Consider the following 26637-nt stretch of genomic DNA (forward strand, 5'->3'; position numbering starts at 1 on the left):
TGCTTCTGCACTTTCCAACCAGCAGACCTGAAGCCATATGTCATTTTGAAGGTTGTGAGGACAAAGGTCCAGAGCCATCAAATTACGTCCCGCCTGGTGTGTGAAAGACAAAACCATGCAAACTGCTGGCGTCTATTCTAGTGCTTTCCTCTTCCTCTCGATCTTCCTGGGTCGATTAGTTAGGGCGTGAAACGGGGCTCCGAGGTCCCAGGCATCCTAATTGTAGTGGAGATTTCCCGGAGTCTCCTGTGAAGTGTAGACAAGGGTCCTTCTCCTACGTCTGTGCTGATTTCCTTCTCTAGGTCCTCTCGTGGCCTGGGGGAGACTAAGACTTCTTTCTGTTTTCTAACCACAAATGTTGTTGAGTGTTTATTACTACCCCATCCTATCTGTTTCAGTCGTTCACGTCTCTTCCTTTGGTCGGGCTGTTTCCCTAACCTTGTGGTGTGACCGGGTACATTTTATAACGTTTGTACTTTCCTCTATGGCCAGTAGGTGGTGACTCAGTGCCAGCAATGACATTAATTTTTGTAATTGTTAGAATTTTTAAAAGGGAATTGAATTTGAAAAGCTTCAACTTTCCCCCAAGATCCCAAGTACTGGGGACTTTGTGGGTCTTTGGCTTTCAGAGTTAAATGTGGAACCAAAGTTTATGACACTCTTTTGACAGCCTGACTTAAGATTGGGGCTCCAGGGGGGTCGGAGTTTCAATCATTTGAGTTCCTCTAGGCCTTTACCCATTAAAACACTTTGCACAATTATCTGAGAATCATTTTTGTTCTTTGGGTCTATTAGCATCTATCTGTTTTATCAATATTAACCAGCGGGGCGTAGTAAAGAAATACTACTTAATTTACCCTTATACCCATTTCGTTCCCCCGACAAGTCCCAGACAGTTTACCCTGACTTTTCTCACCCACACCGGGTAATGATGTGTTGTTCTTTGAGTGTGTTTTAGCCTCATCCACATGAATCAGTCCTGCAGGGCTGGGGCTCTGCCTGGAGCTCAGTCACTGGCCTCTACTGAGCACCTGTCTTCATGCAGCCTTTGGTTTCCAGGACTTCACTCAGAGGAATGTTGGGGCCTTTTAACTTTGCATTTTCATCAAAGGAGCCCTCACTGCTTCAGTTCATTTCATTAACCCAACTACCCAAAGAAAAGCTTGTCCTGCAAGGGGGGAGGGGGTGAAACCAGCTCAACTCTGGCCAGAGATGCTCGGGGTCTTCCTTACTGCTGTCCTCCAGCAGTGTTTTTCCGAAATGGCTAAGATGCACATCTGTGTAGGACAAAACCTGCCACTTTCACAGGGGAACTTGTAAGCCAGCAGGCTAAGGTCAGGAAATCTGTGTCTTACATTCCTGTGACCCACGTTTATTGAACTGGTCCAGGGACTTGAGCATTTCAGGGAAATTGGTGTTTTCCCCCCTGAACCAAGCTCTTGGGCTTTAGAGAGTCTCTTTCCTTTGTGAGTTGAAACTACTTTTCTTCTAAGAACCTCTAAGCTCAGCAGTTCTGACAGCCTCGAGAGAGAGACAACTATGACCTCGTTTGCTCCAAGGAACAGTCAGCACTTACGCAACAGCAAGAATGGCATCATATTTATGCTTGTATCTGGGGTGTCAGTGATAACAAACACTGTCAGGCAGCAGCCAGGAGTATGGGTTGCATCTCGAGAGTAGTTAAGAAAGTCTACGAGAGGCAGAAAGCAGCATTACTTAAGTAACATACTTGTGTGGACTGGTCTGGGAGTGAATTCTTTCTAATGAGCAGAAAAGCAAAATGGACTGGCCCTAATACTAGCTCCTAGTCTGAACTAACAATTGGGATGTCGCTGTGTCAGCAAGGTCATGCTTAGCATCTTCTTATCCCTCATTCCTCCTTTATACTTGGGTCCAACCTAGGGAGTCTCCCTACCTAGTTTGCTCGCGGGGCTAACTTCCCCGAGCCTCGCTCGGTCCATCACTCCCCTAGCCCAAGCCTCTGTGGTTCCCTGTTGCCAACAGAAGTAAGTCCAAAGCTCGGTTTGGCATTCAAAGCGCCATAATTAAATTCCAACCTACATTCTTCTTCATGAACTTCACTTTGGACAAACTAACTCAGTTCCTCCCCAGACTCCCCCTGCCTTTTTTGCCCTCCAGATCTTTAGATTTTCATGCAGTGATATTCCTTGCCTCAGGAACTATATTCAATATCCTATGACAAACCACAATGGAAAAGAATATGAAAAAGAACGTGTATGTATGTATAACTGAATCCCTTTGCTGTGCAGTAGAAATTAACAACGTTGTAAATCAACTGTACTTCAATAAAACAGAATTTCAAAAAAATTTTAAAAATGAATGCCTTTCCCACCCCTCTCCACCAGCCCAAATCTTGCCCAGTTTTTGAAAAGCCTACCTAATTCTATTTTTTCCTTAAGATTCTTTTTTTCAATTTTTCTTTTATTTTTATTTTTTGCGGTACGCGGGCCTTTCAGTGTTGTGGCCTCTCCCATTGAGGAGCACAGGCTCCAGACGCGCAGGCTCAGCGGCCATGGCTCACGGGCCCAGCCGCTCCGCGGCATGTGGGATCTTCCCGGACCGGGGCACGAACCCATGTCCCCTGCATCGGCAGGCGGACTCTCAACCACTACGCCACCAAGGAAGCCTCTTTTTTTATTTTATAACAAAAAGTGAATCAGCTGTACATATACATATAATCTCCTCCCTCTTGCGTCTCAAGAATTCAAAGATTCTTGAGTCCTTCCTGCAGCTGAATTTCAGTAAAACTTTCTGTCTGCTATTTTGTGGTCCATCTCCATTCAGCCTTCTTATTTCCCTAAATCCCTATCTTCCTGTCAAACCAAGAGCTCCTTTCTTCCCCCTCTGTACCATTTACATCACCCGGCACAGGGCCTTGTATGCCGCAACTATTCTGAATGAATGAAAGGAAATATTTCCAACGAGTCAAAGAACGTGGACACAAGTAACATGAATAAAAGCTGTCGGATACTGCATGTAACAGAACGATTCCACTCTGATTCGTAGAAAATATGTGAAAAATATATCAATTTATTATTCCAGTACAGTATCATACAGGTGTGCCAACAGTATAAACAAAAATGAACTGATATAAATACGCTAGAGCCTAGTTTATTAGTTATTAAAATGATACATGTCTCCTGTCCTATGATGAAATTTATAAAGAAAAAAGAAGTACACTCTACACAACAGGATTCCTTCCAAGAGGTATAGCCGGAGAAAGGGAAACCCTGACACTTGATTTGAAGGCTGGATTTGAGGCACGTAACCTGGCCAGCCAGCCCGTCCCTTATGAGGAGGCTCCTGCTGGCCTTCCCTGTGACTAGAAATAGACATTCTATTCCTAATAGAATATTTCTAACCCTTCTTTCCTGAAGGATCCAGTTATCTTTGCCTACTGAGACACACTTTCACCTTTGCGGTCCCGTCTCTAAAGCTGCTCACGTGGACAGAGGAGGTGGGCTTCTGCCTCGGGGACTGGGATTCCAGGAGGGGCTGGCGTTTACCCCTCTTCCCATCTGACAGAGTATGTTTCAGACCTGAAGCCCCGAAAACTTCCAAAACGGAAAGTACCTATGGAAATCCATCCTCCCCGACTTGTGCTGCGTGAAGAAGCCCCTGCCGCAGTGCATCCTCGGAGGTGAAGGAAACAGGGTCTCCGTGATGCAGGGAACCGGTGCCCCTGGTCATGGTCGTGTGTTGTCCCGAACCCAGTCCAGGTAATTAGTAACCTTGGTGTACACGCCCGGAACGCCCTTCTGGCCGCAGCCGAGGCCCCAGCTGATGATGCCGACCAAGATCATGTGGTCGTCCTTCATACACACCAGGGGGCCGCCCGAGTCACCCTGCAGAAGGGAGAACAGGTCAGCTCTTTGCAAAAACGCAGACTCTTTGGGGGGAGGTTAGGGTGAATGCTTGTAGTGTTCCTATGTACTCTTTTTTTTTTAAATAAATTCATTTATTTTACTTTTATTTATTTTGGCTGCGTTGGGTTTTTGTTGCTGCGCATGGGCTCTCTAGCTGCAGCAAGCGGGGGCTACTCTTCGTTGCGGTGCGCGGGCCTCTCACTGCAGTAGCTTCTCGTGTTGCGGAGCACGGGCTCTAGGCATGCGGGCTTCAATAGTTGTGGCACGTGGGCTCAGTAGATGTGGCTCACGGGCTCTAGAGCTCAGGTTCAGTAGTTGTGGCGCATGGTTTTAGTTGCTCTGCGGCATGTGGGATCATCCCGGACCAGGGCTCGAACCTGTGTCCCCTGCATTGGCAAGCGGATTCTTAACCACTGCGCCACCAGGGAAGCCCTTCCTATGTATTCTTCAAAGTGCTCAGTTCGGGGAGGGAAGTTTTATCTCCATGACCTTGGGCCTTTACAGAATCAGGTTGTAGCTACCTGGTAAAGCGGAATTGAGATCATTTCTTGTACATTTCAGGTGCCCACCCAGGCTGTAACTCCACCACTTACTAGCTGTGCAGCCTCAGTCTAACTGGGCTTCAGTATTCTTACCTGAATGATACTGAATAATAATAATCTAAAATAGAAATCATACTGCCTTCCTTGTAAGGTTATGGGAATTAATTGAGAGAAAGTTTGAAAAGCTCTGTGAACAATGTGTGGCATTTAGTAAAACTCCTGGTAATTGTTAGCTGTTGTCATATTGAATCGAAATGATTTCTGGTTTCGTTTTTAACTTGCTGCTAGTGAGACAGGCTGGGACCTGGGACCCTTTGCTGCAATGCTTGCACCTGGATACACCTCTGCTGGAGCAACAAAATACAAAGAAACTGTATGGGACTAAAAATAGCTGTGTGCATATTAGCTGGGGCAAATTATAGACAAAAGATACGAAAGACCAAAAAACTCAGTTGCCACTTATGAAGAGCCGGGAGCAAAAGCAGGGTACTACACATGCCCCCTGCACAAAACACCACCTAAGGGGTGGGCAGACCACCTAAGCACCCCCTCCTGCCCAACCCCTGGACCCGACCCTACCCTCTCCTCCTATAAGGGACCAGCTCTCCCCCCCTCAGTGAGCACGCAAGCAAGGGAACCTGTTGTTTGTTCTCGCTTCCCCCTGCAGCTGCAGGGTCCCCAGTAAAGCCTTGCCTGAATTTCTTGTCAGGCCTCTGATCAATTTCCATTGATTAAGGAGGCCACGCACCCTGTGGGTAACACTAGCTGATAGATCACGGTTTCCTCTTGCAGAGAACCTTTTGTGACTGTCGAGCTAGGTGGTGGAGGTGTCTGAAAAAACCTTTCAGAGAGGGACCAGAGGCTGTCAAGGAGCCAAGCAGGGGAGATGCTGGTGTGGTCTCCACATGAGAACTAAGCCTACAGTCCTCAGTGCAAGAGCCTGGCCCTGCTGTCTCTATCCCCTCCTCCCCAGCCTCAGTGGGGAGCCCGGCACACTGTGGGCACGAAAACAGCCCAGCATGGACGGCTCCTTGGCTCTATTTAGGTCCTAAGTACACAGGTTGGTCTGTGTCTTACACCCAGTTATCATGAAATACAAGTACATACTACCTCTGATAGGGATGCTAACACAGAGACCCCCAAAGAGTGTGCTTTCCCAGGGGAAAACCCTCATCTGAGGGCTGAACTTGAGTTCCTAAAACTTATCTCATAAATCATCTGTGTCCTACTTCCCGGGAAGGTGCCATTCCGACTTCCCCCTCTACACAATGGACTCCAGTTCCCCAGCACCCACAGAAGACAAAGATGTCTTAATTTGTGTTGCTTTATCCATCACTTTGATAGTATTTAATTGCCTGGGCTTACAGGAAATCCTGTACCAGGTGGTGGTTCTGGTGCAGACACTGGGGAAATTTCCTGCAGCTTAGATTTCTTGAGTTTGGGTGACTTTTTTTTTTTTTTTTTTTTTGCGGTACGCGGGCCTCTTACTGTTGTGGCCCCTCCCGTTGCGGAGCACAGGCTCCAGACGCGCAGGCTCAGTGGTCATGGCTCACGGGCCCAGCCGCTCCACGGCATGTGGGATCTTCCCGGACCGGGGCACGAACCCGCATCCCCTGCATCGGCAGGCGAACTCTCAACCACTGCGCCACCAGGGAAGCCCTGAGTTTGGGTGGCTTTGATCTTGCTCCAGTTGCTTTATTCTCTGAGGTCCTCGTCTAGATCCCCAGCACCTCACTGAGATGAATCACTGCTTTCTGGGTATCACTTTTTTTCTTGGTTAAGAACCTGTCGGCCAAGGAGCATTTCTGCCCTTGGAGGGGGAGGCTCAGGGGAGGAGAGAGGCTCGTGTTTACCTGGCAGGCGTCATGCAGGTTTGCTTGGTCCCCACCGCTTCGTGTGTCTCCGGCACACAGCATGTTGTTGGTGACAGCCCTGTTAAACAAATACTGGGAAGTGCAGCGGCTGGATGGGTACAGCCTGACATGGGCCTCCTTCAGGCGCTCAGAATAGAATGGAGAAGCTGAAACAGAGGAGGAAGGCGTCTTGTGGTTTTAGGGAAAGTTATTTATAAACCTTTTGGAAAGAGAAAGCCGAACTTTCCAATAAGAGCTAACATTTATCAACCTTTTACACGTATTAAGTTGAATCCTATGAAATGGCCAATATTTTCTTCTTTTGACCTACAGAAACAGCAGTTTCATAGAGTTTCACCCAGGGTTTCTCGACAGCGGCACGAGGGACATTGGGGCCAGAGAATGTTTTTGCAGGGGGCTGTCCCGTGCATTGTAGATGGTCGGCAGCATCCTTGGCTTCTACTCACTAAAGGCTGGTATAAACCTCCATCCTGAGTTGTCACAATAACTGACATCGCCAAGTGTTTCCTGAGGGGCAAGATCACCCCAGTTGAGAACCACTGGCTTAACCTAATATCTCATTTAAACCCCATAATCTATCCTTTTCTTGCCACTGAGTAAACAGAGGCTTGGAGCATCATGAAATAAAAATCCATGTCTGGATCACACTGCTTGCAAGGTGCAGGGCAAGGATTTGAACTCAGGGCTACCCGACGGCAGAGTCCAGGCACCCCACCCTTAACTAAGCTCACTCCACTTCTTATCAGAACCTCCTTGAAACCTTAGGCTCTTAAAACCCTTGTGCTGCTCAGACCCCTCTTGACCTGCACGGCCACCCTGTGAGGCTGGGAGGGCAGACGCTGGGGCCTCGCTAGGCAGGAACTTGCCCTCACGGTCACAGTCACGGCGGCGGTGCCTGTCCCGAGGGTGGAAACTCATGGGGCTACTTTTTCCTCTCTCTGGTCAGCACATGTGCTCCGGTCCACCCCCAGATGGGCAGAATGGGGCCGAGATGTCCTCCCACTCACAGGCCTCGTGCTTCCCGTAGCCAGACAGCTCGCACTCTGTCCAGTCCGGCAGCTGCAGGCCGGCGTCTGGGAGGCAGACGGTGCGGACGGCGTTGCTCTCCAGGGCGCAGGTCAATGAGTCCGATTTCAGCTGCAGCAGCGCTGGGAGGCGGGGCGAGGAAGAGAGCGAGGATTTCAGGGGAGAGGAGGGAGGGGGCGGGGGTCTGGGGGGAGGAGGTGGGATTGCATGCGTGTGGGTCTGGAGTTCCCGCGGCAGCAGGGAGAGCCAGACATCTTACCTATGTCATTGTTGTAAGTGTCATCATCGAATTCCTTATGGACGATGTATTTTTCTACTTCAAACGTCTGCTCTTCCTTTCCAGGGACCAGCCGGTACGTCCTGCCCAGGACCACCTTGAGGTGGTTGGGAGGATACCTGATGGAGAGACAGCTCGAGGATGCTCTTCTCTAATGGGCCTGGTCTAAGGCCTTAGAGAGGAGGCGGGGGCGCCGGGTTCTCATTCCTACCTCTCCTGGAAGCAGTGGGCGGCCGACAGCACCCAGCAGGAGCTGATCAGGACCCCCCCACACAGAAACCGCTCTCCTGGGGACCTCCTGTTCCTGACGAAGATGGCGGCCTGCCACGGGTGGGAGGTGATGTCCGCGAAGAGGCCTCCTTTGATGCGGAGCTGGGGCTGCTTGTACTGTCTCAGGCCACAGGTGACTGGGGAGGGAAGGGCAGAGCCGGGGTCAGACCTGTGGGCCTGGGCGAGGTCCCTGAGCCCCATCCTGGTGTCTTGACTGGGAACCCGGGTTTCTACCCCCGATGCACTTCTGCAGGCTGTACAGAGGAATGGAGCCATCTCCACGGCAATCAATCCACAGCCTGCGTGTGCTGAGTATCCAGGACACGCTAAGCACTGTACAGACACGATCCTTAACCCTCACGGCACCCAGCCTCAGAGGCTGGGACCTTTTTGCCGAGGTCACAACGGCACCTGGATTAGAACCCCGACCTGACTCCGTAGCCAGGGGTCTTTCTGCGGTGCTTTGTTACCTCTACTTTTTTTCCTGCAGCCACTTCCTGGCTTAAGAAATAATGAGGCATTGCAGCTTCTTCCTGGGGAATGTCTACCCCATTGCTCTCCCATCGACTCAGCCGTACCTATCCTTCCAGGCCCACGGGACAGCCTGCCCCCTCACGAAGTTTTCCTAATACTGCCAGCCCACTGGTACTGCCCGCTGAGGATGCGCCGTGCGTGACCTTGGTCGTGAGTTCGCTGGTAGTTTATGTCTTACCTGCCCAGTTAAACTCTATGTGCCCTGAGGAACAGTCTGGCTGATCTGTGTGTTCACAGGGACCGAGTAATAACAATCGGTTCTCAGACGATTTCTAAAGTTTCATTTTTTAGCAAAGCGTGCCAACTTGCATTTCTCTAGGTCTCCACCCGCTCTGGGTAACCCCGTCCCCCCTCTGTTAACTGGGCTCTGGGAGAAGGCGGGAGAGCAGCCTGGAAGACACGGGAAGCGGCAGAGGACACGGTCAGGAATGAGGCTGGGCACGGGGAGGTGGCCACAGCTGGCCTTACCACACTGGGGCACGTCGCAATACTCCCACGTCAGCTGGCCATCCTTCAGCACGTGGCACCAAGGCTGGGCGTCCCCATCTGGGTTCCTAGTCATAAGGAGGGAAGGTTTCCAATCACATCACAAGCCAGGGAAGAGGGGAAGGCTGCCCAGCTGGGAAGGAGGACCCTGAGCCCCGGGCTGGGCTCAGCGGCAGGCCCCACCAGAGGGAAATGACTGTAACTTTTTTCTTCTGTCATTAACATTACGTCTTCATCTCCCAGCTGTGCTAGAAGACTCTTAGGATGGAACAAAGAGGCCACGTGAGGACAGCGCAGATGAGGACAGACCCTCTAACATGGGATTTGGGTCAAGAAACTGGAGGACGTTCCTTTTCACGACACGTGCAAATGAATAGGTTGGGCTGGATCACATCTATGGTTCCCTCCCACCCACTGGGTCTTTCATGTAACTTTCAGCATCAGACCCCTCCCATCCCGGTCCAACCCCGCCCTCTGCGCAGACGCCCCGGACCCTGCGCTGCGCACCGGCAGTGATTGTGCTTGCCCAGGCCCAGGGCCTGCGCGTTGCTCTTCCAGGCGGTGTTAATCTTGCCCATCAGGATCATGGAACTCCACGGGAGGCAGGAGGCCCCAGACGTGGTGAGGCTGTGGGTGCCGCGGTACGCCAGACCCTTCCCCTGGTAGCAGTCCCCATCTTTTTCTGGAACACAGGAAATCTCAAACTGAAACAAAGCCACTTAAATGCTAAAGCAGGCAAGTGGGGTTTGCAGCAGGGCCTAAAGCAGAGCTGCCGGCCTGGGACGCCCAAGGCCGGCAGCCCACCACCCTTCTTCTGTCCTTCAAGCCCTTTCACACGGGGTGGTAAGTGGCTTCCATCCAGTGCCAGCCTCCATCATGGGCTGTGGCTTCCTTGATGGCTGTGTTAAGAGAGACTCTGAGGGATATTCAGGTTCGGCAGGAAAGGGTGCTGAGTTCAGCTAGCGGGGATTATTCCTGGAGCTGCTTGGAAAGCAATTAGGGGCTTCCTTGTGTATACTTGACAGGCTGCTGGGAACCTGGGTGCTTCAATGGGGGGACACGTGGGCAGACCCAGTTTTCTCAGATATTGTCCGCTAGGGACCTGAAGGGTTTGTTGGACTTGGGAAGGAAGGGAGAGTATGAACCTTCAAATGCTGCGTATTTGTCCCATTTTACCCTCTTTTCTCCCCACATGAAACTGACAAAGTATACTACAAGGCACAGATAGCACAGTGACAAGGGACCTTTAAGGTCATCGGGACCAGTGACTCCCAATTTATACCCGAGCTGGAGGGTGGGGAGGAGGCTTTAGAGTTACTCTAAAGAGTTCTTAAATTCACAGGAATATCAGCGTCACCTGTAGACTGAATGTACACAATTTTTGTAAATGTATATTTAGAACTTTAAAACACATTTTCTCTACTGTTGTGATAAATAACATCATCATTTGCGAAAGCACCACTGAATTCACAGTACCTTTTTGTAACTGAGTGTTTTTTCAATCTGGGAAATTTTCTCACATTAAAAGTCTTTACAGAGACAGAGAGAAATCTTGAGAAACAGGTCCATTAATCAAAAAAGAGAGAACCTCCATGCCTTCTCAAAGGGACTGGAAATCACCGATACAGCCCCATCTTCTCTGTTGATGAGGAAACAGAGGGTCAGAGCTGTGCTGAGATCAGCTCAAGGTCAAACAGCTAGTTAGATGCCAAGCTTGGGCGAGGACCTAAGCCTCTTGACTTCCTTCCCTCTGACACCGAAATGATTAGCTACCAGCCCAGTCCTTTGTTTCCTCGTTTGCAGAAGGACCGTCAGCGCTGTCCCCAGACCCTTCCCGCACCCCGTGAGGCTACAGAGGCCATGGGGAAGCGGCACTTACCCTTGCCGCAGGCTGGCGTGCTGCAGAACTCGGAGATGTACTTCCCTGCCTTGAAGGTGTAGCACCAGGGCTTTAAGTCTTGGTCTGGGTTTCTGAAAATCAGCCAGGAAGGCCAGGGGAGGTGAAGAGTGAGGCCCGCCTCTCGGGCCAAGGGCTCTGCACCTCCTCCGGGGATAGAGTTACACGTGTTTGTTGTACACAGGAGAGTCAGATCGTGTTGGGTGGAGGTATGACCTTGTAATCGTCTTTATTTGGAAATTAAGCGTGGTTTACAGAGGTGCACGTGGCTGCCACGCTGACAAGGGGGGCACCGTGATGGTGAGCTTTATGGGCTAACTTGGCTACTGCGCCCCGTTGTTTGATCAAACGCCAACCTAGGTGGTGCTGGGCAGGGCTGGGTCAATGTGGTTCACATCTGCAGTCAGCAGACTTTAAGTAAAGGAGATTCTCCTCCATAGTGTGGGTGGGCTGCATCTAAGCAGTTGAAGGCACTAAGAGCAAAAGCTGAGAAGAAGTTCTGTCTCAGGACTGCAGTATCGACTCGTGTCTGAGCTTCCAGCTTGGGGAGCCTGCCTACAGATTCCAGACCTACCAGCTCCCACAAACACGTGAGCCAATTCCTTAAAATAAATCTCTTTATGTATACACATCTCCTGTAACTTCTCTGGAAACCCTGACAGAGTTGACGCAGGTCTTTCCCCGACTGTGGCAGCTTCTCAGCAGAGAAGACCCTCCAGGGCGGGGAAGGCGGCCCTCTCACCTGCAGTAGTTGTGATTCCCGAGGCCCAGCCTGATGGCATCAGGCCTGCGCCCACTGTAGGGCTTCATGGCCAGGCTGCTGCTGTTCCAGTTGACGCACTCGGCCCCGCTCTCCGCTGTGCTCCACGTGCCCCTGTAGGTGATGCCCTGGTCCTGGTAGCATGTGGCACTGGCATCTGAGGGGAAACAGGACACACAACTCCTCCCATGTGAATCCTCCTTTCCTTTAGTTTCCAAAGGGGGTCTCACCTCAAACCACTGAGGCAGTAGCTGCTGAGCTGCTTGGGTGACTGGGTCACCCCGCTGATGGGGACCACGCCAGCCTCCAGATTTGTGCCCGAGGCCCTAACCACCCTCGGATGACCCATCCCATCCCACCCCGATCCTTCCCCCGTCACTGCACACTTGCTTTCCTTTCTGGGTAGGTTTGCAGGTGGGATTTCACCCTGGTGGGTCCCTGTCTCACAGCCACCCACCTATCACTCACCTATTTCGCAGCGTTTCCCAATGAACCCTTCAGGGCACTGGCAGACAAACTCTGAGGAATAGAGGGCCTGCCAACATGTCCCCCTATTGAAGCACCGAGGTTTGCTGCAACCTGTCAAGTAGAAGCAAGGGAACCCCTAATTACTTTCCAAGCAGCCCAAGAATATATGAGTCAAAGTTGAAGCGTGCCGTCTACGTGCACACACGATTCTGAGCACTCCACAAAAACGAACTCATTGACTCCTCACAGCCGACCACGAAGTCTGAACGACTGTTCTCCCATTTTGCAGATGAGCAAACTGAGGCTCACGGCCTCATGCTTTCTGCTCGGCACCTTCACCTTGGCCTAGGGCAGAGCGTGCCTGCAGCCCCATTTGAAGGGTAGACAGGCCCGGGACCGTGACGGACAGGGCTGGGGCCGTGAGACTGGACTCGAGGCTCACAGCCTGGCTTGGGTGGACACGTACTGTTGACGGGCACCGAGTGGCACTGGGCCCGGCCACCGTTGCACCAGCAGTGCTCCACCCTGTTGCCCCTGAGCAGGGGCCGCAGCCAGGACTCATGTTGCAGGTACGTCATCTGTGTTTTCTCGTCTCTGCAGGTCACTGTAACGACAGACAGGCCGGCCTCTTTAGGGCCCGACTCACCCCAAACTGACGCCACCCCCACCCCAACCCCCACCCCCGGCAATCCTGCTCACTTTTGGGACAATCTGTCCTTTATTCCTTCCTTGCTCTCAGCCAGAAGACAACAAATACCCGATATTTTGTCACCAAAGACCCCTTTCAGTTTTCAAAAACAATTTCAGATTCAGTTTATTAGGGGCAGTGCCAATATTACTTTCCATATGACTGTGTGATCTTTACATTCAATTTCCTATGAAAATCAGTTATTTTCTTGAAATATATAATAGAATATAATGGTGTATTTCTCCTATTTCCTTATTTTAGTTTCAATGAAATATGAAATACACTTATGAAAAACAATAAAAAAGACCCCTTTTATTGTTTTTCCTCTGATGGGCCCTTGTTTTGAAAGAGTTTATCTATCAAAACACATTTATTAGGTAATACTCTAATTTTTCATTTTAATTCATCAAAAATATGCACGTGTACGCAATTGCCTACCAGAATTTTTGATCCACATTAGCATTACCACACTGAGATGATGCATTTCTGGTCCCAAACAAAGAAAATCGACATTTTAGTCTGTGCAGAAAATTTGCTACTTCCATTAGTACTTTGGTATAATGAAAATAGTTGAAGTACTCCCATTAATACACTTTCCCTTTTTCTCTCTCTCTGTTTGCAACCCAGAATGCAAACTTAAAACATCTTTAACTTTTAATGAATTGAAGCGGTGACACACGTTCACTGTCAACAATACTGCTGTTCCTTTAGAGGGCCGTTGGGGCCAGGGTACGTTTGCAGGAAGCACTGTGCTATCCGACCGCGGAAGCAGTGAGAGTTAAGCTGTGACTCACTCTGGGGAAACTTCCACCTTAAATGGGTGTTGCAGAGCCTTCCAGCCCCCAGAGAGGTAGGTCATGAGGGAGGAGGGACGATCTGGGACCTGCAGCGGGGCCTGCAGCTCTTCAGATCAGCGTCAAGACAATTGGGCCGTGAGCACGTTTTATTCTTGGGATCCTAGTGGGAACGTTCCTTGGGTTTCTAGTCTCAACTCTAGACACGGCCTCACAGAGATGGTCTTCCCACAGCACTTCCGTGAAGCAACCCAGGTTAGTCATCCCTGAGTTACCAACCAAAGAAACAGAGACACAGAGAAGCTAGTTAACAAAGATGCTGAATGGAGTGGGAGGCGGTAGGGATCACAGCCCAGGGAAAGGCCCTGGAGGACCAGGACCGTGCGGCCCGGCGGCTGTGTGACCCTGGGCAAGTCATTCCATCTCTCTGGGCTCTGTTCTCATCTGTGTAACATTCTAATCCGTTTTCCTTTGTGCCACTGGGCTTGCAGGCTCCCAGCAGCGAGCGACTCCCAGGCATCCTGACCCCTTGAGGACCTGTTCCTGTCCCCTCAGAGACTGTGTGAATGGAGAGACAGGACAAAAGCATCTTAGCAGAGTCTCACCTTCACGGATTTTGAGTAAGCAGGTCACATGGAAAAAAATCCCCCCTGGAGACTAAAGCACCCTGACCCTGACCCTGACCTTGAGCCTGACTTGCCTCCACCCCAGTGACATCTCACCTCCACCTCTGTGCGATCTGGCTCCTCTCCTGAGTCGCCTGTGGATTTCCTGCAAAGAAACCAGGGGCAGAGGAAGAGTCAGCACATGCTGGGTGTCTTAGGAATAAGGGTGGTCAAACCAGAAGACCACCATCAACCCACCAATCAGAGGCCACCTGCCCAGAGTATCCCCCTCAGATAATGGGCCCAGGTGGAATGTCCATCACCTGCCTTCCTGTCTAATTCTTTCCCCCCTTCTAGACTAGTCCTGTCCAAAAGGACTTTCTGAATGATGGAAATGTTTAACATCCAGGCCGTGCGATGCGGTAGCCACTGGTCACATGTGACGACTGAGCACTTCAAATGTGGTGTGACTGAAGTGAATTTTAAATTTTATTTAACTTTAATTAATTTTAAATTAAAATAGGCACATGTGGGTTAGTGGGGTTGCATGCACCACCCCGGCCCCTGCAATCCCATCTCCTCCAAATAGCTGCCCCAACTCTCCCTTCTCTAAAATCCTGCTGTGCGGGCATCGCTCACGTGGCCTGAATGATGCCCTGAGCTGCCAGGCATCTGCAGAGAGCACGTGTGTTGTGTAGCTTCCATCCCAAGTAGATAGTACACAGTACACGGGCAGCTCGCCTGCTTCCACGGCTCACAGCGCCTGTACTGTCTTTTATAAATACTTTATGGATTCATTCAGACACATCCTTTAAAAACAGCCCCAAAGGGCTTCCCTGGTGGCGCAGTGGTTGAGAGTCCGCCTGCCGATGCAGGGAACACGGGATCGTGCCCCGGTCCGGGAAGATCCCACATGCCGCGGAGCGGCTGGGCCCGTGAGCCATGGCCGCTGAGCCTGCGCGTCCGGAGCCTGTGCTCCGCAACGGGAGAGGCCACAACAGTGAGAGGCCCGCGTACTGCAAAAAAACAAACAAAAAAACAGCCCCAAAGAAGGCATCGAGAGGCAGTGTTTACTCAAGTCAGAACGAGTGCCTAGGGTTCCGCTGGAAGCCTGGATCCCCAGCACCGTCCACCAAGGGGAGTGTGTCCAGGTGTGTGTCCAGGTGTGTGTCCAGGTGTGTGTCCAGGGGTGTGCTGGCACAGACAGGAGGGCACACCCACCTGGCTGGGTGAACTGAAGACAGCTCCACAGAGCAGCAGCACACACAAGATCTCTCTCTTCACTGCGTTCATCGTTTCCTCAGTGTCCCTTAAATTCTGGAAGAAGAGGGGAAGAAACCTTAACCGTGTGATGTGACAGGACCAAGAGGAGAGCGAAGTGCAGGAGTCTGCCGGTCCCCCCCAGCGTCGGCGCCCACGGCAGGAGAGGCCACGGCAAGTGTCTGAAGGATGGTGTCTTCTTACCGTATACCTTTTTTATTGTGGTAAAATACACATAACAAAATTTACCATTTTAACCGTTTCTGAGTGTAAGTTCAGTGGCATTAAGTTCCTTCACATTGTTGTGCAGCCGTCACCACCGTCCACCTCCAAACTGTCATCTTCCCAAACTGAAGCTCTGTACCGGGGAAACCCGAATTCCCCGTTCCCCTGGCAACCACCATCCTACTTACTATGACTATTCCAGGTACCTCATATAAATGGGCTTATATAGTGTTTGTCTTTTTGGGTCTGACTTATTTCTCTGGGCATAATGCTCTCAAGGGCCATCCGTATCGTAGCATGGGTCAGAATTTCCTTCCTTTTTAAAGCTGGATAATATGCCACCATCTGCATGGACCACATCTTGTTTATCCATCCATCTGATGATGGGCATGGCTTGCTGGAAGGTGATCTTGCCCAGACATTTCTGTGGGCTGAAGGCTGAGACCACCTCTGGCACTTCTTGGCAGCCTGGGACCTCAGGGTGCTGGTCTGGTTTCCCTTGAAGTGAGCTGCTGCCCTGGGGCTGACTAGATGGGCCCAGTTGCTGCCCTGGGGTTGACTAGATGGGCCCAGTTGCTGCCCTGGGGTCGGCTGATGTCTCAGTTCTGACATTTGTAGAGGAAACCGTAGGAATTCTGTTGCTGGCACAGCTCAGAGCCAGCCTGCCTCAGACGGCCTGAGCTCTTCCACTTAGAGCGTCCACGCCTCCTTGTCCAACAAAGGAAAGTCTCCCGCCCCCAACTCCCCCCCAGCCCCCCGGCTCCATCGGGAAACCAGCCTCTCTTTGATAGACGGGGCCTGTGAAGTGCAGATTTGCAGAAAGGAGGGGAGACATCTGGTTTGGTCATCAGACTCAGATCTTCCTGGACCCACATCCTTGGTTCCGTGTGCCTTGCCCCGGTGCCCTCACCCTCAGCAGCCCGAAGTGGGTTGGTCGGTTGGGATGTTATTTTGTGGTCTGGCAGCTCCACTCACTCCGTCGTCCGCAAGAATTAAATCAGGGCTTTTCTTCCCTTGACTCACTTCCCCTCAGTCACAACAACTCTGGGTCCCATCCCTCCCCCTCATCCCAAGCATCTGAAGGGTCCCTCGGATTCAGAGACGTCCGGGACTTTGACCCTGGCGCTGGCTCGGGCTCCCTTCCTGTCGGAGGTGCTGTCCCCTCAACCACAAGCTCCCTTCAGAGCGAGGATGAAAACATAGAGGGAGATGGTGGGAGATGCTCTGTGCCCCAGTGACCATCCGGGACGCTGGTGACAGGCAGAGGAGGGCACGGAGCTGTGGGGGGGCGGGGAGGGGGCCGGACAGTCTGGGCAGAGAGTTTCCTCAGGCTCAGAGGGCGTCCTGCCAGCCAGCACACCCCTCCCCTACTGCGAAGGAAACAGAAGGAAGCCAGGATCTGGGTCTTTGTTCCAATCCGGCTGCCCAGGGCCCCGTCCCGGGCAGGGCAGGGTGGTGTGCGCTTCTTGGGGGCCCATTTCTCCCTCATTGCAGGAAGCTTGCTGCGACACACTGGTTCCAGGCAGTTTCAGAAGGAAGAACTAGGGGGTCAAGGGCATCCGAACAGGAGCCCACGGGGGAGTCTTCTGATCACAGGCGATCATTCCAGAATTTCTTGCTCAGTGTTCCTCGAATTTCCCCTTTGTCAAAATTTCCCCAAATTCCTCTTCAATTCCCCTTCTTAATTTTAACCCAGTACTTACAACCTTTTAAAATAGGTCTTCTTAAACACATTCCCCCTCTCTCTTCCTGCTGTTAATCATTTTTCACGTTTATAGGTTGTCGCAGCTGCATTATCTCAGCCAAGCCTTGGCGATGGGAGAGCTCTGCCCTCTCAGGACTTGACGAGCAAATTCTGAATCAAACAATGAACGAGCCCGCGAACAGGGAACTTGATTCTTCATCTCGCCTGCCAACCAGCCAGGGCTTCCAGCAAGTTCATTCCCCTCATACGCGGTGGATGCCCGTCAAGTTACCGTGTAATTTCAAGAACTCAAGGTCATCCTAAGTGGAGCACAAGCCTAGATGCTGGAAAATTGCAAAGTGCCAAGTGGAGCATTGAGACATTTGCATTCCCTGGACAAATGGGGGAAGGGGAGCCAGGTGGGGGGAGGGATGCACTGAGGGCTGAGTGTAAAGGCTCCAACAGCTGCATGGCCTCAGACCCTTTTGCAGCTAAAGAATCAGCAGAAGGAGTGTATTTTTTCTTCTGCTCTGGGACAGTTGGAGCCTGTCTCTCTTCTATCAGTCCTTATCAGTCCTCTGCTTCGTTTGGCCTTGCTGGGCCTGGAGCTGATCCAGTGCCTAAGAGCCTCACACAAATCACATGATGTCTCTATCCTCACTGCACAAAGGGGATGGAAGCAGCTGGACGGGCCAAGTGGGGTGAGAGGATGACAAAGAAATGAGTCATCCCGCCTGCAGACAAGCAGTGCCTTCCCAAGACAAGGGAGTGAGAGGGAAGGAGGAAAACTGTGTCCTGGTTTTGCCTTGTAGAGATGGCAGGGGGTGTGGAGGTCTGGGGGCAGTGCCTGGACAAAGAACAAGTGACCCCAGCAAAGCAGACCGGACCCAGGACCCTGGGGTCCATGCCAGGGCGGACCTCAGCCCTGGACCGCAAGCTCCCACCAAAGGGAGAGGTGTCGGTTGCCCATGTGAGGCCAGTAGGAGTGGGGGATTTGAGGAATAAGCATAAGAAGTCCTTTGGAGGTTCATTTTATAAATACAAGACTTGTAATTTTTTCTGTGCTCCTTTCCTTTTGCTGTATTTAATAGTTTCCCAGAATCAAAGAACTAAAAAAGTAAGGAAGTAAGAGGAGAAAGGAAGGAAAGAAGGAAGGAAGGAAGGAGGGAAGGAGGGAAGGAGGGAGGGAGGGAGGGAGGGAAGAATGGAGGAAAGACAAGTAAAAAGAAGACCATGAGAATGACAGACTTTTTTGGGACTAGAATCCCTGAGTCACTGGAAGCATCACTGTATGGCGGGGAGTATGGAATGATTCTAAGGCCCGTGGTCTCCACGCTCCCAAAGCCCCAGCCCTGGCAGCTCCCCCGGGCACATAAAGTTGAGTTTTGTAGATTTGCAAGAGGCACCCTCTCAGGGGATGAAGTTCAGTAGATGCAGAGCTTGGCAAGTTGACAAAGAATCTGTGCAAATTAGAAACATCAGGACGCGTGGCAACTAAAGCGTGGCCTGGATTCGCGGGCTGAGCTGGCGGGCATCCTTGTGTGGGACCAGCCTGCAACCTCTGCCTCCAGGGCGACCCCCGACCTGCCTAGAAGCGGTGCTGGATCCTGCTTGGCTGCAGAGACAAAGTGACTCTGTTCTCTGACCTCTGAACAACTGTGAATGATGACTGCTCCAGGGAAGAACAATGGTGTGGTAACCAGGGAGGAGGGTTAGTCTCCAGGAGCTGAGGGTGCCACTGTGGCTGGGAAACTAATCACGCCAGCCAGGAGCACAGGGTTCCTTTCTGCAGTGGTGACACGGGGAATGCTGATTGATGGGCAGCAGTTTGTAACGGCTAGAGTCTGGGTGGGGCGAGGCCATGGGAATGGCAGCAGGACAGCCAGAGGAAGGGTCTGGGGAAATGCCGTGGAGGCTTGTCCTCAGGGTCTTTCACTGTCCTTTGCAATGACCCGTTCTGTCCACCTGCCCCTAGAAATTTCTGCTCTTAGGAAAAGAACAGATACGCTCATTCGCAAATGGTGTGACTGCATAAAAATTAATGTGCTGCCCTTCCAAAAAGCATCTATATTTTGAGACGTCAAATCTGCTCCCAGGGATGCAAAACCAAGAGGGCTAGACTCTCAAGGCTTCCTCCAGGGCTGACATTCTGTGGTTTCTATTGTGAGAACAGACGCTGTGTGACCTGTGAAACATTTATACGTGCGGATAAGTATTTTCATGGAAACACTCAACCACGTCCCATAACGTGACCTGCAATAAAGGTCTGGACCAATGCAGTCAATCAATCGAGTTCTGTGATTCTAGGTACGAACAGTGCAATTGCTCGGAAGTTAAAGAACTTGAGGACTTGCAGTGTCTACTTTTGGCAGCAAGAAAAAGGCAGAAACGTGAGCAAGCTGGAGGCCCGTGGAAATTGCAAGGGAAAGATAAAGGTAAATTGAAACTGTTATCAAATTTTGCACCAGTGTGCAAGGTTTGCTACCTTAATCTTTGGTAAAGAGGATTCTTGGGATGTTATTGCTTTGCAAAGCTTCTCTCCGGAAATCTGAGTAAGAGAAAGTCAGTCTCCAAGGACACCAATACTCCAAAATGACTCAGGACCTTAAGACAAACAACAGCTTCCCCGCCCTGCCCTCCCCTCCTCCCGCCCCGGGCAACCAGCATGCCAGGAGGGATGCCAACAAATCAGAAAAGAAACGGTAGGTCAGAACGCCTTGGAACAGCAAAGGCATGTCGCTACGTCAGGGCAAGAGATGAAGTGAGATGGGAGGAAGAAGCCGGCTTTGGAAAGGGGGTTGAGCTCCCACAAAAGCACACCTGTGTCTGGACCAGCGTCAGAGCCCGGGGCCGGAGCCGTTAGCTTGGTAGCTCTGGTCCCACCTATACAGGTCTTGCTTTTTATAGAGCTCATGCTCTCAGAGTAAAAACCATTTCCCAAAACTGCCAGCACAGAAGCAACTCTTAGCTTTTCCCTAGAGGTGATCATACTGAGTGAAGTAAGTCAGACAGCGAAAGACAGATACCATATGGTATCACTTATATGTGGAATCTAATTTTAAATAATGATATAAATGAACGTATTTACGAAACAGAAACATACTCACAGATTTTGAAAACAAATTTAAGGTTACCAAAGGGGAAACGTGGAGGGGGGAGGGAAAAATTAGGAGCTTGGGATCAGCATACACACACTACTATATATAAAATATCAATAGATAACTAATAAGGACCTACTGTATAGCACAGGGAACTCTATTCAATATTCTATAATAACCTATATGGGAAAAGAATCTGAAAAAGAATGTGTGTATATATATATATATAAACTGAATCACTGTGCTGGACACCTGAAACTAGCACAACACCGTAAATCAACTAGACTCCAATAAAATTTTTTTTAAAAAGTAATTTTTTTAAAAAAAGTAATCTCTTCCGGAACAGAACTCTTTATAGCTAAGGAAAAAGAGAGGAGTCTGTTTCTTATCTAATTGGATTGATTCCAGTGAGGTAAGTAGGATAAAAATCCTCTCCTGGCACCTCCCATCCACTCCCATCTCCACTGTTACTCAGGGCAGAATTCCCTGCAAAGCATCTTCAAAATATAGGCACATGACCTGTGTCCAAGTTTTATACGACATCAACATACTCAGAACAATCTGTCCTGAGCATTGCCACTGCCGCACCTCTCCACCGTCTGCCGGGTAACCCTGCTTATCTGGAGGAACTCAGGGAGTGCAGCTGTGGGTCTAGGAAAATAGAAGTCCATCTTGCCTCCTGTACAGTAAAAACAAAAGAAATCCTTTCCTTATAAACTTAGACCCTTGCAAAGAAAACAGAAGGTTCAGCTGGCAAAGCTAACTTCGCGAGTCAGTGCAAGGACATGTCATCCCCAAGTCTGAATCTCAACAAACCTGCAATCGAACGATAATCTAAGGGAGAATCTTGTTCAGCAATGAGCTCGTTTTGCCTGTTCCTTCCTCTCCCTAAAGCAAGCATCACTACAAGGAATGAAATACGCAATCATTTGATAATCCTTCAGTCTCCTTCCAGATTTCAACACACGTAAATCAGGAGAAAATTAGCAGGGGCTTTCCTTGTATTGCTACATGCGGAACTCCGTCCACATTTTATGAGGCTCACATGAAAGTGACTGTGATAGCACATTTTTGAGAAATGCGTGTGGATGAATGCCACTTACTCATCTGGTACGGGAGCTGTGACCCCCTGCCAGGCATCCATTGAATCATTTAAGTCAATATTGTTATCTCATGTTTGTGGATGAGAGAATTGAACTTCAAAAAAGTATAAGGAACTTGCTCTGACGTGACACGTCTTGTAAAGGGAGGAGTAGGGTCTCAAGACACCCGGTTCTACCGAAAACCCAACAGTCGCTCTTTCCACGACTCTTACTGGGTCCTGATGCTGGACTGTCGTGTTGTTAATGTGCTCAGAGTTGCTGTGGAGAGGAGCTGCTGGCTGGAATGCTGGGAGCATAGCCTCTGGGGCCTTAGTTCAAACTCTAACCACCGCTTACAGGCTGTATGTGGTTCCTGGTTTTCTAATGGGCTAGTCCTTTCCACCCTGCCCCACTGTGATGACAATTAGCGAAGAAGCAGGTAAAGCCCCCAGTTGCTGGCCTGCGCACAGCAATTAACTGTACAATACTTACTGCCAGGAGCGCCCTTTGGACGGGGGAGCGCCAAAGTTCACAGCTTCTGCTTGGAACGTTGACTAGAAGGGAAGCCAAGTTCTATGGGGTCATCATCAAGTTCAAGTGTTAATACCAAGTCCTGTCTCCTACATTATCTGGAGATCTTGCGATAACCTGTAACTGGATTCTTTACGACTGAAGTCAAGTTTCATGCCCTTCAGCTATGTGCACAGATCAGTATTAACTGGAGCCCTTATTTCCTGGATCATGGGGTGATGTCTTTTATCCGATTTTCAATCTGTTTTTTTGTTCACCTTTCCCAGGCCTACTTACACCACACACGCCAGGGCCACTCTGGCCTCTGAGAGGAAGGTGGAGTTCGCGGCGAGGCAGCTGGAAGGTCAGGCCCTCAGTACTGATAAGGGCTGTCTGATGCAGACCATGCAAATGTTTGAAAACCAGAGACACTAGGCAAGAAAAATAAGGAAACTGGAGCTTCTCAGAAAACAAAACAAAACAAAACCAGATCTCCCCTTTCCCTCTGCAGCCCAGGTGGCAGACACTGGCTCTTGCTGCAAAATAAAACAAATTCCTCTTTTGTGACCACATGTGAATAACCAGCAGAGACCAGTCATTGGTGGGCTTTCTGTTCTACATTATTCATAGTAGGATACCGGGTTTAGCGTCCTGCCGAGCCCCTCCCCGCCTCCCCCCGTTAGAGGCCTCTAACCAAGGGGCCTGGGAGCCTCCTGGGTGCCATCCGATCCCCCATCCCATCCACCTTGACCCGAGCCCTGGCTCATTCTGGTTTCCTCTCTTCCTGAATTCACAGGTGATTTACTCTGTGTAACCTGAGCACCAACCATGCACCAGGCACGGGCTCTGCGGTATAAAGACACACGCGCTCCATCCACAAAACCTCATAGTCTAGGAAGGGGACAGACGAGTAACTAGACAAGCACACCCCACAGATCGGCGCTGTGACATGCAGGGGTCGGGTGGGTGGAAGGTGGGCACACAGAGGAAGAAGGGGTCCTGCTGGGATGTGAAGGAGGGGATGCAGGTCACCCTTGTTGAGGTGGGCGCTGGTCGAAGTGGGCTTTCTGGAATGGACACTACATAAGCTGTTTGTCGAACAAAGGCAGGAGTGAGCCAGGCACTGGAGAGGTGTCGCTGGCCCAAGACGGGCCCAATGTTTGGGGCCCCGGGTAGTGGCAGCAGGCAGCCAGAGCCTCTTAATCTCCAGCACGGACACCTTTCTTTGGGCAAAGGAGTCTGAGTCACACACCCCAGGCTCTCCCTTGGAGGGTGTCCCTAGGAGGAAGTGTGGTTTGGAAAGCCCGAGAGTCCTAGGGATGTAGGGGCCTTGGGGGAGGAGTTCAACTTGGATTCCCTAATGTCTAATTGTAAGTTAAAGGAATCCTTGCGACTCTATAAGAAACAAAAAAGGCTCTTAATACAAAGATCTCCTAGTATCTGGGTTCAGCCTGACCTTGAAGTGGTCTGTCAGAGGCTCCAGGTGGAATCAGGCCAAACCTCTCCAAGCCACTGTGCATGTATCAGGAGCGTCACGTAGCCCTCCTGTGCAGCTCAGCTGAGCCCACGGCCAAGACTCCCCTTCCAGATCATGGCCATTGGTGTGGACGGTGTGGGCAGCTGCTAAGGACCCTTGACTGTATCAGTTCCACAGGAAGAACAGCCGCTAGCACTTCCTGGGGAATCACCATCAGAACCACAGCTTGCCTGAGTCGTGCCTTCAAAAACTGTTTATGAAATGCCTGCTATGGACTCGGCACCTGGTTCCTTTTCCCTTCATCAGAGGTCTTAACTTTCAGGCGATCAAAAGGCTTATCTTTCCCTCTACACCCTTCTACAGAAGTCTTTTTCCCAGGAAGGAAAGTGGAATGTAAAATGCACAAAACCTCACTAAGAGAATGTGCTGTCCTTATATGTAAGCAGACACCTAAGCCAATAGCAGGAGACCACGCAGCTGGACTTGGGCTTGAGCCAGGGCAGACGGTCTCGAGGATTCTTTCTAGCTGGAACTTTCCGTGAGTCTAAAGCATCCTCGCTTTTTATCTGGCTTCACTGGAGACTCACCACTTGGTTTTGTGAGCTGGTCGACTGGGGTGAGGTTTACCACCTGAAACTAGCGACAGAATTTTTCTCTGTGCAAAGCAAACGGCCCAGAGAAGGAATGGACAGAATATTCTGGTCACTCATTGACGGCCATCTTATCAGAACAGAGCGGAAAATCACTCATAGAAAATAGGAATTTTACTCTGAGACTGCAGATGCCAAAGAGTCATCAAAACTGAACACTTTAGCTCAAAACCCAAATGTTCCCTCCCCACCAGATACTCGGTATTCAGAGAAGCACGTGGATTTTGAATTTTGACCAGAACTAAGCCCACTCTCAATGCCATGAATCATGCTGCCACCTCAACCTCTGATCCAAATAACCTGCCCAAGCTCTGGAAGCTTCGGAAGATCTAAAGCCAGCGCTGCTCCTCCCAAATGATCATCTAGCCAAAGGGCCCCTTACACTGCTGTAAAACTCCAGGACCAGAGGAACTCCTGTAGGTGGATTAGTGACAGACCCCACCTGGGCTGTACCTTCCCCAGATGCTCTGTGGTGCTGGCTACCCATTTACAAAAGCCTTACATGGTGATGGTGGCTTCAAGTCACACCACCAGGGGTGTGGCTGGGTTGCTTGTTACAATCATTTGAAATATACTGATCACCAGCTCTGCTCACCAACATGCTAGGTCCCCAGGTGCAAGAGTTCCGCCTCCATGAGCAAAAACTAGTAACGGGATCATTTATCTTCCCCTCGAAGCAGGAACTTTTCCAGGCTGGTGCAGAAGCACCTGAGAGCAGCAGCATCACTGGGAGACTCTCATATGGGGATCCACAAAATAAACTGAGATGGTCCTGGAGAGTCTGCACAGAGACTGCGCCATTCAGGCAGAGAGCAGCCTGTCACCTGCTCGTGACAAGAGCAATTCAAGGCTGGTGTCTCTGAGAATGTTTTAGGTGGAATCAGTTGATGGGTAGGATGGAGCTATTTCTATTTCAATATTCACGGCGTCTCTGCTGTGTGCCCCATCTGGCTTTGCTCTCACAGGAAGCACTTACCCGGCAGCGCAGTCTGACCGTCATCTATTGATTCTGGACCAGTCAGTGTCTAGATCCCGGGATGAGTCTCCTGTCCACTGGCAAGAATTGCTAGGAAGTCCTTTTGAGGGAATTCCACTTAACGGTTGTGTTTCAGAATTTCTTCATGGGATTGCACACATATACACACACACACACACGTAATTTTTTTCTGTCCTCCACCAGCTGCTGCAGGAGACCACCATTGCTATCCACATCAGTCATCACTACCACACGGCTTTGGGCTTGAGTTTGTCCTCAGTTACCTGAGAGTTCCTTCCTTTCCCTTTGCCCTCCTACCCTCCCTCCTTGGGAGGTTAAGAAAATAAAGATAATAGCACTGAAAGCCTAGAGAGCCTCCTACGGTCCCTGCAGAGTGCTCTGGGAATAGAAGACACTGCTGTTATTTTTCCCTGTAATCGAAAAGTCCTCCAACAGCCCCACCCCTTGCACTCCAGGCAAAAAACCTGCCTTGGAGGTGGGGGACGAGGGGGGAGATCAGAGGCCTCCCTGGGACTGTCATCCACTTCTCCCGCCCAGCACTTCCCTCCCACCCAGCACTTCCCTCCCGGTGAATCCTCTGTGGGCAACTCACTCACTGCCCAGCCCAGCCTCAGTTTCCCCATGGGCTCAGACCCCGTCCCCCAGGGACCCTCCCAGCTCTGACCCCATCAGCCCATGTCACATTTCTTGCCCGTGAGTCATAAGGTGTGCCCATTGACTATTCAGAGCATTTCTGTATCATTCTTTTCTCTTTCCCCTTTGCAAGCAGAGATTTCCTCTCCAGGAAACACAACCGTTCTATCCTCTCTCTTCCCCTGACGACCTGGCCCCTGCAAACACTTCAGCCCATCCCAACGAGATGCACATTCAAAAAGAAATCTGCCCCTGGACGAGGATTCTAGCTAATCCCCTTTTGGCCTGAATTACAAAGTCAGCCCTTCGGTGTAGACATTCCTTCATCGGCTCAGAAAGACTTTTAAGAGAGAGAACAGAAGTTGGGGTACAGAGAAGCACAGAATCCAACCTACCACCGCCGCGAGCCTTCTCCCCTCCTCCGAGAGCGTCCTCTTCAGCCCCAGGCTCTGCAGGACCTCGGCTCTGCTGCCCCTGCACAGCTCCCGCCTCCTTTAAATTTCAAGGCAGGGGGTGGGGTCAGTGGCTCCGGGTGGGCGGGCTTCTCTGTGGCGGGAGGATGCCTAGCGGACAACGCCACAGGAGCCAAACCGGGGCGGGCCTGTTTATATAAAGAGGGGGAGAAAGTTCCATGAAAGCAGCACTGCCCATTCTGGCTTGAGGCCAGGCTGATTATTCACGGTTCTGATCTTTGAATCATAGCAATTTGGGAGTTGGACGGGACCTGAAGAATCCGAGTCTCGAACTCCTAAAGGGACCCTGAGGATCTGCTAGCTCTAAGACCCCCACTGGGAAAACAGGCGTTTACAATTCTAAACAAACACACGCGGAGGGGACAGGGTTCTTCTGGAATCTCCAGCAGTAACTCTGCCGCTCCGGACACAAGAGGTCGGAACGGCTAGACTGGTGGACC

General features: G+C 50.8%; 1 protein-coding gene across 1 annotated transcript; it reads right to left on the reverse strand.

Annotated features, from left to right (window-relative positions):
* Nucleotides 1–3066: 3066 nt before the first annotated feature.
* PLAT (plasminogen activator, tissue type) lies at nucleotides 3067–26199 on the reverse strand. The gene is made up of 14 exons (XM_082680496.1): nucleotides 26120–26199; nucleotides 15330–15425; nucleotides 14226–14274; nucleotides 12488–12625; nucleotides 12022–12132; nucleotides 11536–11710; nucleotides 10776–10867; nucleotides 9404–9578; nucleotides 8879–8964; nucleotides 7818–8013; nucleotides 7589–7725; nucleotides 7311–7451; nucleotides 6283–6449; nucleotides 3067–3866 (listed from the first exon to the last, which is right to left on the reverse strand). Exons 2-14 carry the CDS (start codon nucleotides 15399–15401, stop codon nucleotides 3708–3710), a joined length of 1698 nt encoding a protein of 565 aa, XP_082536622.1. The 5' UTR covers nucleotides 15402–15425; nucleotides 26120–26199; the 3' UTR covers nucleotides 3067–3707.
* Nucleotides 26200–26637: the final 438 nt, after the last annotated feature.

The sequence above is a fragment of the Grampus griseus genome (assembly GCF_964374135.1).
Source record: "Grampus griseus genome assembly, chromosome: 21".
Lineage (NCBI taxonomy): Eukaryota > Metazoa > Chordata > Mammalia > Artiodactyla > Delphinidae > Grampus > Grampus griseus.